A 15,732-nucleotide genomic window follows, 5' to 3' on the forward strand; every position below is an offset into this window, starting at 1 on the left:
GAGCTGGGTATCATCATTCTGCATACTGATGAACACCCAGCCCAAACCCCGATGATCTCTCTCAGCGACTGCATGTAGATGTTAAAAAGCATGGGGGAGAGGACAGAACCCTGAGGCACCCCACAAGTGAGGTGTACTGAGGTTGCAAGTCAGTTGAATGGCAAAGGGGGAAAAAGAGTAGTGGTTTCTGTTTAATTAAATTGTACGTTGTCTAATACTTCCTGCTGTATCCCCCAAAGACAGCTGTTTTAAGGGTTTGCCATCAATACATTTTATCAATTAATTAGTAAGTTGAAAGGCAGAAGATTCATCAACTATGTTTTTCAAATGTGGTGGACAGCCTTATTGAGTCCACATCCAAGAAAGGATAAATAATCTCGTGGCATTAGCTTGCCTCTGTCCATATTGTTAAGTGCACTTTAGTGTGTCTGTAACGTTTATATTGGCCAAGGGCTGCTTATATCTGAAAACGAATCATGCCCTCTGCTGGGATAACGATGAAGCATACATAATGAAACTATTTCGACTAGAAGGTTACATAAAAAGGAGATTGGGCCCTTCTCATTTCCAGGTTTTGAAAGGTATTGAGAAAGGGGTGAGGGAGCCCTGACAATGGCCGAGTGATTATAAACTTACAACCTGCTTGCCTATGCAAGTAGATATTTTATTTTAAGGCCATTTAGAAATACCAACCAGCTCCTGTAGCCATCCTTATGATGAAGCAGTTCTATGCAAACACAGCAGAACCTGGGTCATCCCAACAAACCAGCTAGCTCTCCTTTCCCCTGACATCACAGAGATCGTCAATCAAAGCACTAAACAAAGTACCGTAAGCAAGTTGCCAGAGAAAGCGCCAACAAAGGAAGAATGGCAAGCCAAGGTTATGGACTACGCGGAACTGGCTAAGCTGACAGAGAGGATACATGAGAGAGACAACATTGATTTGAAAAAAGGAGTGGGAACCATTTATAACCTATATTAAAAGGCAGTATAAAGACTTGGACCCATTGGCAGGTTTTGACTAAGCTTTCACAACTATATAAGAGATAAAATCAGCCGGGTATAGAATTTGTTTAATAAATCAATATGGAAATATGGGGGAAGCCAAAGAGGGGGAGAAGGGAGAAATATGGATATATAAATTGTTCAATTATGATTTGTGGAAAATTTGTTGTTATCATTTGAAAATTCAATAAAAATTATTATTATTATTATAAAAAAGTAAGCATGTTGCCAAATAGGCATGACCAGCTGACCACACTGCTTGCATAAAGCAGCGGTGGTAAATCTAGTCATCATCATAAAGGCCCCAGCTTTATAAGAACTGCTGATAAAATTACAGACGTACCTTGGAAGTCAAAAGGAATCTGTTCCGGAAGTCCGTTCGACTTCCAAAACGTTCGGAAACAAAAGCGCGGCTTCTGATTGGCTGCAGGAAGGGTTTGCAGCGTTTGGGTTTGCAGCGTTTGGGAGCCTAAATGTCCGAGTGCCAAAGCATTCGGGATCCAAGGTATGACTGTATAGGAAAAGAGTGGGAAACTGGATCCAGCCAGTAGGTGTCTTTGAAACCACACAGTCACCTGACGTCAATCACTTGATGTCACAATGACACCAGATGAAACATTCCCCTTTATCCATGTAATTTGAAATCAAACAATGCAGGCAAAGGAAGCAGACTTTGTAGCCACCACTGACCAGCTGACTGCGTAGTGGGAATGGTTTGAGGTAAAGGGTCTCATGAACCAAATTAGGAGCCCAGGGGTCAGAGGATCGCCATCTCTGGTATAGGAGGTATCTATCGTACAGTGGTACCTCGGTTTATGAACACAATTGGTTCTGGAAGTCTGTTCATAAACTGAAGCGTTCATAAACTGAAGCGAACTTTCCCATTGAAAGTAATGGAAAGTGGATTAATCAGTTCCAGACAGGTCCGCGGAGTACTCAACCTGAAGCGTACTTAACCCGAAGCATTGGTGTAATTGGTTCCGGAAGTCTGTTCATAAACTGAAGCATTCATAAACTGAAGCGAACTTTCCCATTGAAAGTAATGGAAAGTGAATTAATCCGTGGGGTCCGCGGGGTTCGTAAACCGAAAATTCGTAAACGGAGGTGTTCATAAACCGAGGTTCCACTGTATATTAAATGTCTCCCAAGAACACGACAGAAAGGAAGCAGCAGGTGGCATTTGAGGACCAGAGAAATTTCGTCACTGAAATGCTTGGAGTATTGTATTTTTTTTGTTTCTTCTGGATAAATGTACTTTTCTTTTGTTGTGGTAAGGAAACACTTTAAATTGTTTAAAATGTATTAAATCACATGGCTTCATGTAGCTACATAGAAAAGGCATGATCAACACTGCTGCTGTTATTTGCTCCACTTCTAAATGCATCATCTTTGTTCAAAACGCACATGTGGAGCAGTAATTCTCAAGCATTGGGGTGATGCCTCTCATGGGAGCAGACAGAACTGATGTTAAGGAGAGCAGGGTCTTTTCTTGTCTTTTCTCTCTTCTCTTCTCTTCTCTTCTCTTCTCTTCTCTTCTCTTCTCTTCTCTTTTACCAGGGATTAGACTGTTTTCAGAGAAAAGTTCCCAGCCTCATTCTCGTGTGTGTGTGGGCCTAGTCTCTGTAGGATCTTTACATCTTCAAAATGGTGGCAGCAGAAGAATGACAGTTTCTCTGGACTATAGCAGTTAGAAACCTGAAGCCATGGAACTTGATCTGAACCCCTCTGTGCCTCTTGATTTCACATATAGTACCCTAGCTCAGTGTAAAAGAACTGAACTACAGTCCTAGGGTAGATCTACACACAGGAAAAAACCACTATAAATAAGTCAAAAATTAAATTGTTATAAGAAAAACAACAACAACAACGATGTGGAAAATTGCGTATAATTTTTTTACTCTCCATCGCCATCTGGTGTTGCATGTTTATAACACATTCAAAACACTGTTTTTTGACTAATGTAGCTGTGGTACCCAGAACTGGACACAGTACTCCAGGTGAGGTCTGACCAGAGCAGAATACAGTGGTACTATTACTTCCCTTGATCTAGATGCTATACTCCTTATTGATGCAGCCCAGAATTGCATTGGCTCTTTAAGCTGCTGCATTACACTGTTGACTTATGTCAAGTTTGTGGTCTACCAAGACTCCTAGATCCTAGAATGGAGTCCTGCTAAGACTCTGGTAAGTTAGGGACTGTCCAGACTAGGGCTAGACACTTGGGTTTATCCAACTTTGGTTTGTTTCTGTTCCAACAGGGATATTTTGGGTTTCTGTAATTTGGGGGCATCACATTTCTTTCTCTTTAACATTTATAGCAATACCTAAGGAGGCTTCAAATGGGACCCCAGTTACTTTTGGAGGCTCTTTGATAAGGAGCACTCTGGTAAACAAACTGAAGCTCAGTCCAGATAAGACTGAGGCACTTTTGGTGGGAGGTTGTTGGCTCTTGATGGGATTACATTACCTCTGAAGGGGTAGGTACGTAGCTTGGGGGTCCTCCTGGATCCTTTGCTGTTGCTTGAGGCTCAGGTGGCCTCGGTGGTGCAGAGTGCCTCACATCAACTTTGGCTGCACCCCTGTCTGGACATAGATAGACTAACTTCTGTCATCTATGCTCTGGTACCTTCTAGGCCAAATTACTGCAACACATTATAGGTGGGACTGCCTATGAACAAACTTCAGCTGATGCGGAATTCAGTGGCCAGGTTGCTCTCACCAAGGCAAGATTGTTTGAGCATATAATGCCAATCGTGCCCTAGCATGCCCAATTAAAAGTGCTGGTTTTGACCTATAAAGCCTTAAACGGCTCAGGGCAGCAGTACCTCAAGGAGCACCTCTCCCCATATGAACCAACCTGGACCCTGAGATCATCACCTGAGGCCCTTCTTCGTGTGCCCCTTCCACGAGAGGTCCAGAGGGTGGCAACACAAGAACAGGCCTTTTGTGTGGTGGCTTCCCCAGTTGTAGAATGCTCTCTCCAGGGAGGCTCGCCTGGCACTTTCATTGCATATCTTTAGCTGCAAGGCAAAAAAGTTCCTCTTCTCCCAGGCCTTTGGCTATGGCCTTTTAAACTAGGGTGCGGGAGTTGTTATTATTTGTCATTTTGGGATTTTTGTTTGTTTTTATATCGTAAACTGCCCGGTGATCTTCGGATGAAAGGCGGTATAGAAATCTAACAAACAAACAAACAAACAAATTGTTCCCTTATCTGAGGGCACAAGATATGGGCACACTCCTCCTTGCACCTAGCAACCAGTATGTGCAAGTATAATCGTTCCCTTCCCGCCCCCTGAATAATGCACACATTAAATACAAATGCCCTTGGTAGTGTTGCTCCGTTCCTCAACAGGTCCTCTCTGATTAGCAGAAAGAGCCAAAGGAAAGTTTTATATCTTCTTTGGCAGTTTAATTTTCTTTACAGTAACCTTTTGTACTTTCAAGAAGAAAAATGAAGAACCTCTTCATTACTGCCTTGCTTCAGAGCTCAGAAATTCCCCATGGTCCTATGTACTCAACCTAAATTATTTTTATTATTCACGGCTGGATCTTGATTTTCGTGTCATAATGGTATTTTTCATCATCTTTCTTCCCCTGGCATCGTAGCCTCAACATGCTCCATATGAATTCAAGCTGGAAATGCTTGAACAGTAGAAGTACTGTTTTTCTCATGCTCGTTTAGGTGTATTCTCTGATGCACTGTATATTTAAGAAATTGCCTCCTTGACATATTAACAAGGTGCCTCCTTTTTATTTATAAGAAAGCATGCATTGCAAAAGAAGGGGGGGAATTGCAGTGATCATGTAGTACAATATATATGAGATACAACATGTAATGATCCTATGCTCAGCAGCCAAAGCACACACAGGCCAGCTGAAAAAGTATGATGATATTGTTAATAATTTTCTTTTTGGGGGAAAAAAAGGATCTGTTGTCTGACTTTCAGCAAAATTGTCGAGACAAAAACTCCAACAGAGCTTTATATCTCAGCCATTACATTAACAAAATTTGTCTGTTTCCTTACAGGGTGCTGAGAAAATTTTGTCCATGAATGAATCAGGGGAACTGCAAGATCTCTTAACCAAAATTGAGGTAATTGATGAGGTTATAAAAGGTGACAAATTAAAATACCGTTCTCATACATTAGTTACATACATAGTGTTCTGTGGTAAGCTCACCAATGAATTATATTTTATTTGTAAGGGAACACCAACATGAATGTCTCCAGCCTTTTGCTCATTATTCACTACAAGTATGGTATCTGTTGGCCCTACACTTGTATTAATTCGGGGGGGGGGGGGGGGTGGAATTAGGAACATGGTCATAGGAAGGTAATATGTGGTTCTGCCCTGAGTATATATAATTCATGCCCATGCCTATGCCGTTCAACCTCTCCCAGCCTCTATTTCTCAAACTCAAAAGTGCCTCACATAGAGAACAGGGCAGCTCAGGCTAGAACTACATATCACCCCAAACAAAATGGCCGCCCCATATATTCTTTTCATCCTCTTCTCTGTCATGTGGCAAAGGCATAAAATTGTGCATCTTTGTTCCCATTGGGTCTGAACTGGTGGTGACAGACCAGGAATGACTGACCTTTGGGTCAAATTGGTAGCTTAGTGAAGATGTTGACCCAGTGTGTGGCAACTGTGAAAAAGTTGGATTCCATGCTAAGGGATAATTAATAGTTAAATCAGTATTATTTTAAAAAAATCAAAAAATAAAACTGTCAGTATTATAACACCATTATGCTAATCTATAGTGTGACCACTCCTCGAATACCATGTACAGTTTTGGTTACCTCAGCTCCAAAATGGCACCATAGAACTGGAGAAGGGTCAGGAAAGGGCAACCAAGATTATCACAGTGTCACTTGGACGAGTTTAAAAGAGGATTAGACAAGTTCATGAAGGATAAGCTACTACCCACAATGGTTACATTCTGTCTCATTGTAGGAGGCAGCATGCCGCTGAAAACCAGTTGCTTGGAATCACAAGTGTGGAGAGTCCTCCTGTCCTCCTTGTGGGCTTCTTTACCATAGGCTTTTGGCTGGCCACCATGGGTCCAACAGGGCTCTCCTTATGTTTTGTTTCTTATTTAAATCACAGCCATAGGGGAGCCCAAGAAGCCTCAGCACCACGGAGAGTGGAGGGGTTTATCTGCAACCATCCGTTATAAGAATCTCAAGGTCTAAAATCTAGATTAAATATTCATAAATGCACACATATCTAAATATATGAACTGTGTGTCTGAAATAGTATGGGAGAGCAACCCTGAAGCCATTTTGACTCTCCCAGTGACCTCAGATATTCCTCTGCAGTAAGGGAGGCAAATGGGGAAAGTCTTCCCATTGTCTTTTTGCTTGCAAATCCTGTCTTAAGGGTGTGTTTGTGTATGCCTGTGATCTGGATTCAGGAACTAAAGTATTAACCATCATAAAAGAATGGCCAGGCTGCCCAGGCAATACAATCAGTGACCATAGCTGCCAAGTCTCCCGTTTTCCCCGGGAAAACCCCTTTTTTACTTACCTTTTCCCGGTGGTCCCCCGTATCACTTCGTCTCCCGTTTTTCTCCGTTATTTTTTTCCTGCCAGTGGCCATTTTTTTCCTTTCCGATTTGCCCTTCTATGGGCACCAAAAATGGCCGCCGCCAGCTTCAAAAGTCGCATCTACGCATGTCCGGAAGTGCATAGACGTGACTTCCGGTGTTGGCGACGGCCATTTTTGGTGCCCATAGATGGGCGGAGCGACACCGGAAGTTGCGTCGGCGCACTTCCTGGCATGCGTACAAGCGACTTTCGAAGACGGCGGCGGCCATTTTTGGTGCCCATAGAAGGGCAAAGCGACACCGGAAGTTACATCGATGCAACTTCCGGTGTCAAATGGCTGCCGGTCCCGGATTCTGCAGTCTGGAACTTGGAAGGTAAGTCAGTGACCATTCTCAGGTATCTTGGCAGGCAGAGGTTCTCCTTCTGTGATGTATGTATGATGTTTTAGGGGGTGGTGGTCTTGGGCTACAGGGTTGGCAATTTCAAAAGTCTATATAAGGCCTTGCGCACCATTGTTCAGGGTTCTCCTCCCACCTGCGTGTGGTGAGTGAGGAACCCTGTTGCAACAGTTCTTTGAATAAAGATCAGGCTTACTAGCCACTTTGCTTCTCAATATACTCTGGTTGGCCTCTTGTTATTTTTTTCCTACTGATAGGGAACCCACTTAAGGACTCTATACCGGCTCCGGAATACCCCATAACGGAAAGGGAACAGTTTTTCTTATAACACATCTCAACCAAAAAAATACCTCCCTGAAACTTCCATTCCTAATTCAAGGGAAGCTTCCACTGGTGGGAATGGAGGGTTCTATTGAAATACAAATAGCAGCTTCAGAAAGGTTTTTGTTGGAGCTATGGGCCCTGAGAGCCATATTTACATAAGAAGAAATGTGTAAGTTACTTTCATTCTCACAGTTAATTCCCTGTCCGGTTTGGACCTCAGGATATAATGCAAATAATGGATGCCATCTTTCTTTCTGTCTCTCTCTCCCCCCCCCCACCTCAGAGAGTTCAACACCCTCATGAATGCCTCTCATGTGGGGGCTTTGGTTTTATTCCGTGCTCAGCGTGCCATGGGAGCAAGATGTCAGTGTTTCGGAACTGTTTTACGGACTCATTCAAAGCCCTCAAGTGCACCGCTTGCAATGAGAATGGGTTGCAACGCTGCAAGAGTTGCCTCAGCTAAGGATGGCGCCTTGATACAAAAACCAACCTCATTTTATTATGTCAATGCAGCAGTTTGTTATACTATTTTATATTAAGGAAAACCACCATGTTTGTCTAATCCAGTCAATAAACGTTCATTTGTAAAAAAATAAAAATAAAACAAAACAAATAGTTGCTGGAGTCCTTCATGTGGCGAGATCTCACAGTTACCTGAAACTCAACATATAAAAAGCTGGTATAGTCGTACCTTGGTTTTTGAACAGCCTAGTTCTCAAACGTTTTGGCTCCCGAACGATCAAAACCGGAAGTGACTGTTCCGGTTTTCGAATGTTCTTTTGGAAGCCAAACGTCCGACGGGGCTTCCACGCAGTGGCGGAGCTTCATGCTCCAGCACTGGGGGTGCAGAGCAGGCGGGGGCGGGGCTGGCACGCCGTGCGCGTCCCAGGGGTGGGGCGCTTCTGATTTGCTCCAGGAGCTTCCTGCGGCCAATCAGAAGCTGCTCTTTGGAAGTTGAACGCTTTGGAAGTCGAACGGACTTCCGGAACAGATTCTGTTCAGCTTCCAACTGTATAGTACATCTACAAACAAGAAAACTACCAGCTTGTGTTGATTAAATAATAGCTGAGCGCATTGCTATGACATTTCTATCAAGACTATTCTAAGAGAGTTCAGTGAACTATAGATTTGCTGCCAAGCTCTCAAGCTGTTTTGGGCTACATTTTATCGTTTCACATTCAGAAGAATTGGGGTGAATGTCTGAGACCAGCACACCTTTTGATGTATGACTAATCCCTGGGGGTTCTGATACATCTACTTTTTAATTTTTATTAATGAAATTTGTATACTGCCCTATACCCACAGGTCTCAGGGCGGTTCACTGCATAATATCACAATATAAAAACACAAAATACATAATAAAAATAAAAAACAAGAACAACCCAATAATCCCTTCTCTCTCTAACATGTTTGAAAAGGGCATTGGATGTCAGCCAGCCAAAGGCCTGGTCAAAGGGGAAAGTTTTTGCCTGGTGACTAAAGGTATATAATGAAGGCACCAGCCGAATCGCCCTTTGGATCCCACAAACGGGGAGCCACTACAACAAAGGCCTGTTCTTGTGTTGCTACCCTCCAGACCTCTCATTCAGATTGCGCGTGAAGAAGGGCCTCGGAAGATGATCTCAGCGTCCGGATAGGTTCAAATGGAGAGAGGTGGTCCTTGAGGTATTGTGGCCCTCAGTGTTTAAGGCTTCCTGTTGTGGGCCATTGAGCTGTGTCGACAACTAAAGGTTAATGTGTAGCCAACCACCTATGCAGAATTGACTGGCCTTCCATCAGCTCTCCTCTCTCATTTGGTCCAAGGAATTTGGGGTACCGTATCATTCACTATTTTTGCTGCCTTCACTGGTTTTGATTTAAATGGTGGCACCATCCATGCACAGGAATATATCAGCAGGCTTAAGGAAAGTTTGTATAAGTACAAAACATCTACCAGACACGGTCATGGCTGGTGTGTGTGTTGGAGAAAATATAAACCATAGCTGCCTTTGGAAGCGGGAGGGCCTCCTTTCATTCAACATCTCTGTTACTCAACTGCTGAGTAGACCTAATGGAAGTGAGTCACTCTGCTCCATTGTGGATGATAAACTCTATGGTACATTAGACTTGACTCTCTTGCATCTATGCTGGCTGTTGTTGTTGTTGTTGTTGTTGTTGTTGTTGTTGTTGTTGTTGTTATATATGCTGACTATTACAATACTGCCTCTTTTGCTGACCATGTGGCATTTTTGGACCCAACTTCGCAATAGCTTCATTCACCACCTCTAAATGACCCTGGTTACCTATAAATTCTTCTGTACAGCTTCCAGCTCTTCCATGCCTGTATTTGTCAATTCCCATGATATGTCATTGGTTCCCCAATTCCTTCCTTCTTGCCCATTTTCGTCTTGGCTGGCTCCTGCCCTCCAGCTCCGGAGTCACTCCAGGTCCCTGAGACCTTTGCTGTTTCTGGGACGAAGCCTAATTCTCCCATTAGTTCCTGCCTATACAGTGGTACCTCTACTTACAAATTTAATGCGTTCCGAACACACATTTGTAAGTCGAAAAAATTTGTAAGTCGAATCCCATAGGAATGTATTGGGAGAAAAAAATCGTAAGTAGAAGCAACCCTATCTAAAAATTCGTAAGTAGAAAAAATCCTATCTAAACCGCATCCAAGATGGCGGACGGAGCTCCATTCGTAAGTAGAAACATTCGTAAGTAGAGGTACCACTGTACTTCCAGGACCAACACTGCAATTTACAAGGCTCACGGAGGGGTACTGGCCATGCTCGCTAAGCATAGGATTTTGCCAGTAGCAAACTGATGGCACAAAGACTACAGATATTTGCTATGTTATCCTTCCAAATTGCAGTTCTCTGAAGTTTGGGACAGGATTGCTAACCCCTTTCTTGTTGAGAGCAAGCACATATGACTATAGAGATTTACAATATAAATCCTATATTTATTTACCCATAAGGAGGTCCCACTGTAGTCCATAAAGGCCTAGTCTCAAGTAGAATGAATACAGCTGCAATTACAGCAGCTACTGAGGATATTTTCCTGCTTTGTTTGTTTGCTTGAAAGCTCTTGCAATATTTTATTAAGTGTTACATAAGGTGAGGGGACATATAATGCATTCCATTTTCTGGTACAGTTTTATAGTTGCAGGCATTTTCTTCCATTTAATTCAATATTCTTAAATGAGGCTCTTGATGTACAGAACAGTTTGGTTTTACGTATTTATTTATTTTTAAGAGAGGAAAGGAGGTTACTTTTATATTGCTTCAGGGGATACACAACCCTTTTCTTTTCTGATGAGAAATAATACCGCGAGAAATTGATTTCCATCAAATGTGATGTGTCTGGCGGCTTTGTCATTTGAAAAGATCTATAATAGCCGAGATCCTGTCATGCCCAACAGCACACTAAATTAATATCTTGGAACAGAAGGACAGCTTCACACCCAATAAAGTAAACTAAAGCTCTAACCAGGATCAAGTGAAGATGGTCAACATTGATAAACAGTGCAATATATGCTAAGGGATGAGCTCAGTGCCAAATACAAATACAGTGGTACCTCGCAAGACGAAAGCCCTGCAAGACGAATTTTTCACAAGACGAATGCGTCTTGCGATCTGATGGTGACTCGCAAGACGAATTTGTTTTGTGGAAAATTCGTCTTGCGAATCGCGGTTTCCCATAGGAATGCATTGAAATTTAATTAATGCGTTCCTATGGGCAAAAAAGAAAAAGAAATTTCAATGCATTCCTCTGGGAAACCGCGATTCGCAAGACGAATTTTTCGCAAAATGAATTGACTCGCGGAATGAATTTGTCTTGCGAGGCACCACTGTACACAGGTTCCCATAAACAGCTATTCTGAATAGCGTCTTTATTACTGCTCATTTCCCATAAACAGCTATTCCCATAAACAGCTATTCTGAATAGCGTCTTTATTACTGCTCATTTTGAGACAAAGAGATACCAGGTGACAGAAACGAATGAGTAACCACACCAATAGAATTTTCCTGGCCTGGAAAGAATTTCACCCTCATGTCCCTTCGTCAAAACTGGAGGATGCTGAGACATACTTTCTATTAAGTCTCACACATCCTTTCATAGTATGCACTTATGTACGTGTGCAAAAACAGAAGGGCCAGGAAGACCGGGAGGAAGTATGCTGTCATAGGGAGGCAGAGGTTAAAGTTCAGGGCAGCAAGCAAGGAAAAGGAAAAGGCGTTAGAGTCCTTATACTAGCAACAAGTTGCTCAAAGTAAGGAAGAAGTTCTGAGGCTTTGGAGTCAGCTGGCAATACTCTGGCAGGCTGGTGCTAGAATGCAGATGGCACCTTGCCAGGCTAGCATACCCTCCAAGTGTCCCAGTTTTCCAGGGATAGTCCTGGAATTACGAAAGCCGTCTCAGCTTCTGATTTGATCCTGGAATGTCCCACTTCTTTTTTGTATGTATATTAAAAAATCACACTTCATTTTTGTCTTCCCCATAACTAAAGGTTGACCCATTTTTCACAGGCGCTGGCTTTTACGGAAGGCAAATGAAATGATATTGTTGATGAACAGGGCTTCATCTTCTTCATGGTTAAAAAGATAATGACAGAAACTTCATGCATTATTTCCGACCCTTGCTTTGTATAATGGCATGAAAGCTAATTTTATTCACTTAGGAGCAAGACACATAATATGGCCACAAAAGCATTCAATGGGAAACATTTATGCCCTAAATAATTTAGGTGGTGGGAGAATTTCGATTGCTCAGCTTACCTTAAATAATTGAGGGGCGATAAGGAGGAGTATTGTAATCCAGTGACAGTTTGCAGAATGAAAATTAGGGGAAATCATTATTTATGTTCATTCCCGACTCTCTCTCTCTCTCTCTCTCTCTCTCTCTCTCTCTCTCTCTCTCTCTCTCTCTCTCTCTATCTATCTATCTATCTTGTGGGTGTTGAATTGGGAAATGGTGGCATTTCAGAAAAGGGTTATGAAAAGAGCAATCTGATCTAAAATGCTTCTGGCTTACCAGTCCCATTGTGAAAAATAGCTTTCAAGCGAGTTTTAAAGATTCATGAAATCGAGTAAGCTCTCACTAAAGTAATGGCACTCTGCAATGATTTGCATGTGAGTCCTGCACAGTCTCTGTGTTTCGATGTCCAGACTCCACACATTGCCTTTCAAAGGAGACAGCCTGTCTCTTGGCAAAGGAACGTCTTTTAATAGCCAATTAGCAGCTACCACGTGCCCATGGAAAAAGAAATATTACAGGCCCTTGCAGTGTACGGGATGAAACATCTCGTGTGAATTTATTCTAGGCTGCTTTTTCAGGTGATTTGGCGAGAAGTTATATTTTGAATGAAGCGGCAAAACGTCACTGCAAATGCATTGATATTTAATGTAATATATCAAGGGTGGGCAACTCCCAAGAGGCTGCGATCTACTCACAGAGTTAAAAACTGGCAGTGATCTACTCCCTTTTGGGGGGGTTCAGGTCAAAGTTGTTCAGCTTTTTTTATAATGGAAAGCCCTGTTGGGGGGGGGGTCCAGGTCAAAGTTGTTCAGCTTCTGTAGGGGGCACCAGTGATCTACCGATGATCTACCACAGACGTCCAGTGATCTACTGGTATATCATAATCTACCTGTTGGACGTGCCTGTAATGTATTATTACGTTATTACAATATTACAATAAAGAAGGCAATCCCCAGACCCTCACTTTTTTGTGGTTGAAAGAGATGTTGTGATGAAAGCTGTCTTCCAGTTTTTCGAAGGTTTTCTTTCTCTGTGAAAGAGGTTTTCATTCTTCTCCTTCATTCTCTCAGCAGGAGTGAAACACTTGTCAGCATATATAACTGCTTTGCTCAGAGACCTGCACTGGTCGCTGATTTGATTTGTTACGAGATCAAATTCAAGGTGTCACTATTAGTCTACAAAGGCCTTAGCAGCTTGTGAGCTTGTCTTGTCCTATACATGCCCATTTGACTGCTTCAGTCTGTTGAAGTGGCACTCTCAATATGCACCACATAATACGCTTTCTGCCTTTGTATTTAGTGTTTGCAGCATTTGCACCTTGAAACTCCCTGCTGACTGACATCAAGCACAAACCTTCACTGTACTCTTTTTAGTGCTTGCTTAAAACATTTTTGTTTAGGAAAGCCTATACAGGCATGTGGATGGCACTGTGGTCTAAACCACTGGGCCTAGGGCTTGCCGATCAGAAGGTTGGTGGTTCAAATCGGGGAGCTCCCTTTGCTCTTGCACTTTGATATGCTTTCGAACTGCTAGGTTGGCAGGAGCTGGGACCAAGCAACAGGAGTTCACCCCGCCGTGGGGATTCGAACTGCCAACCTTCTGATCGGCAAGCCCTAGGCTCTGTGGTTTAGACCACAGTGCCACCCGCGTCCCAACTCAGTTATTACTACCATGTAATTTCATTGAGGGATGTGGGTGGCGCTGTGGTGTAAACCACAGAGCCTAGGGCTTGCTGATCGGAAGGTTGGCGGTTCGAATCCCCACGACAGGGTGAGCTCCCGCTGCTCGGTCCCAGCTCCTGCCAACCTAGCAGTTCGAAAGCACGTCAAAGTGCAAGTAGATAAATAGGTACCACTCCGGCAGGAAGGTAAACAGCATTTCCGTGCACTGCTCTGGTTTTGCCAGAAATGGCTTTGTCATGCTGGCCACATGACCCAGAAGCTGTCTGCGGACAAATGCTGGCTCCCTCGGTCAGTAAAGCGAGATGAGTGCGCAAGCCCAGACTCGTCCGCGATTGGACTTAACGGTCAGGGATACCTTTACCTTTACCTTTACCTATACAGGCATGTAGAAGTTATATGTGTTTTAATCTGTTTATTATTGGTTTAAATTGGTTTTTCATGCTTTAAAATACCTATTTTTAACCTCTATTGATAAATTAATGGGTTTTATTTTTGCAAACTTCTTTATTCATGGTTTTACCACCACTTAGCAGTATATAATTTTTGTTAAATAAATAAAGTATCAGTTTATAGCAACGGGACTTAAAAAAAGAGTGCAGGCAACATCTTTTCATGTAACTTTTTTTTTTTTTGCAAAGTAGCACGAGCAGTTTGGGGGAAAGGGTGGTTATGAACAGGTATGAAATAATTGGAGAGGGAAGAATTTAACAGTGTTGGGGTGGTTTCCCCCCTCCATAATTCTTTGCACCCTTCAAAACAGTGTTTGGAACTGAAAAACGAACCTCACAAAAATGTATCACGTGACTAACTAAAATGTACTCATGTGATTCACAGTGCTAGTTAATCCAAAGTCGTCCCCCTACAGAAATATTGAGGATTGGATAACATGACTTATTTTGCTCTGCTTCCTTTGAAGAAAGTGTGACTTCCTACTTCACCAAGGAGTATGTAGCAGTGGGAGAGTAACAGGCAAAGATCAATGGACTGCGGGGAAGAAACTGTGTTTGATGAGTCTGAAGATATTTGATCTGGAAGTAGCCGAGTCACAGTGCTATTTTTATTGCGCTAGGAAAAGGTCACGGAACCCTAAGAGATAACATGACAAATGGCAAACTGCCAAACCCATGGATGTGGGAAAAGGCGACATAAAAAAGAGTGATGTACCGACAGTGGGATTTATTATAAATTAAAAGAGCGAAGAAGGTGGCAAGAGAAAAGGGGGGGGGGAGGGGGCTTTGGAAGCTGTCAAAGAAAAACTTACTTTCCTGGCACAGGATAAATAGCCTCTTGAGAAGCAGAGCCATCAAGAATTTCCATTTAAAGTTACAGTACATGGCATGTAAAATTAGGATGGCTGCTGCTGCAAATAAGGCCTGTTAACATATACAAACAAGTTTGTAGTGTTCATTCTCATTCCTTTTGTCGAATTACTCCAAGATGGTCTAAGGATCCCTAACAAATAGGTCTCAGTAAACCACAAATCTACTGCTCACTAAGTTGCTTGGAAGAAGCTACAGCTGTAGCAGATCTTGAACTGGTTCAAATGTTTAACATTCTTGCTTTATTTGGCTGATGCTAAATAAACATACAAGCAACTAATAAATGCATTGGGGAGATGAGCTCCAAATATTTATCCACAAAATTGTTATTTATTTTTTTAAGGCACATTGTGCATTTTCCGGCATGCAGACCAATCTTGTGAATTATTCTCCATAGATAAGCAGATAAGAAATTGAGGTATAAGCTCAGCAACCCACTTGTTCATTTCAGCAATTCGTTCTATGGGGATTATAATGCTAATCTACATTACAGAGCTGTTTAAGGTTTCCTTTATTTTTTAAAAATGGAGGCTTTCCTCCTGGGGATACTAGGCCCAGACATACCTAAAAAACGAAGGAAATATTCTTGTACGCCACGGTAGCTGCAAGAATATTAATTGCCACAAATTGGGAAGGAGGGGGAAAAAATTCAGACTAAACTGGAGTGGCAAAGTAAACTGCTAGAATACGCTGAGTTAGCTAAAATGACAGGGGA

At 42.5% G+C, this 15,732-nt stretch overlaps 1 protein-coding gene across 1 annotated transcript in view; it reads left to right on the plus strand.

Annotated features, from left to right (window-relative positions):
* The window catches only part of GRXCR1 (glutaredoxin and cysteine rich domain containing 1), a 45,287-nt gene extending 37,482 nt beyond the window's left edge, over positions 1 to 7,805 (plus strand). The window contains exons 4-5 of the mRNA XM_060279138.1: positions 5,033 to 5,098; positions 7,560 to 7,805. Of these exons, the coding sequence (XP_060135121.1) occupies positions 5,033 to 5,098; positions 7,560 to 7,739 (246 nt within the window). The 3' untranslated portion in view covers positions 7,740 to 7,805. The remainder of the gene's footprint in view (positions 1 to 5,032; positions 5,099 to 7,559) is intronic.
* Positions 7,806 to 15,732: the final 7,927 nt, after the last annotated feature.

The sequence above is a fragment of the Zootoca vivipara genome, chromosome 9, assembly GCF_963506605.1.
Source record: "Zootoca vivipara chromosome 9, rZooViv1.1, whole genome shotgun sequence".
NCBI lineage: Eukaryota > Metazoa > Chordata > Lepidosauria > Squamata > Lacertidae > Zootoca > Zootoca vivipara.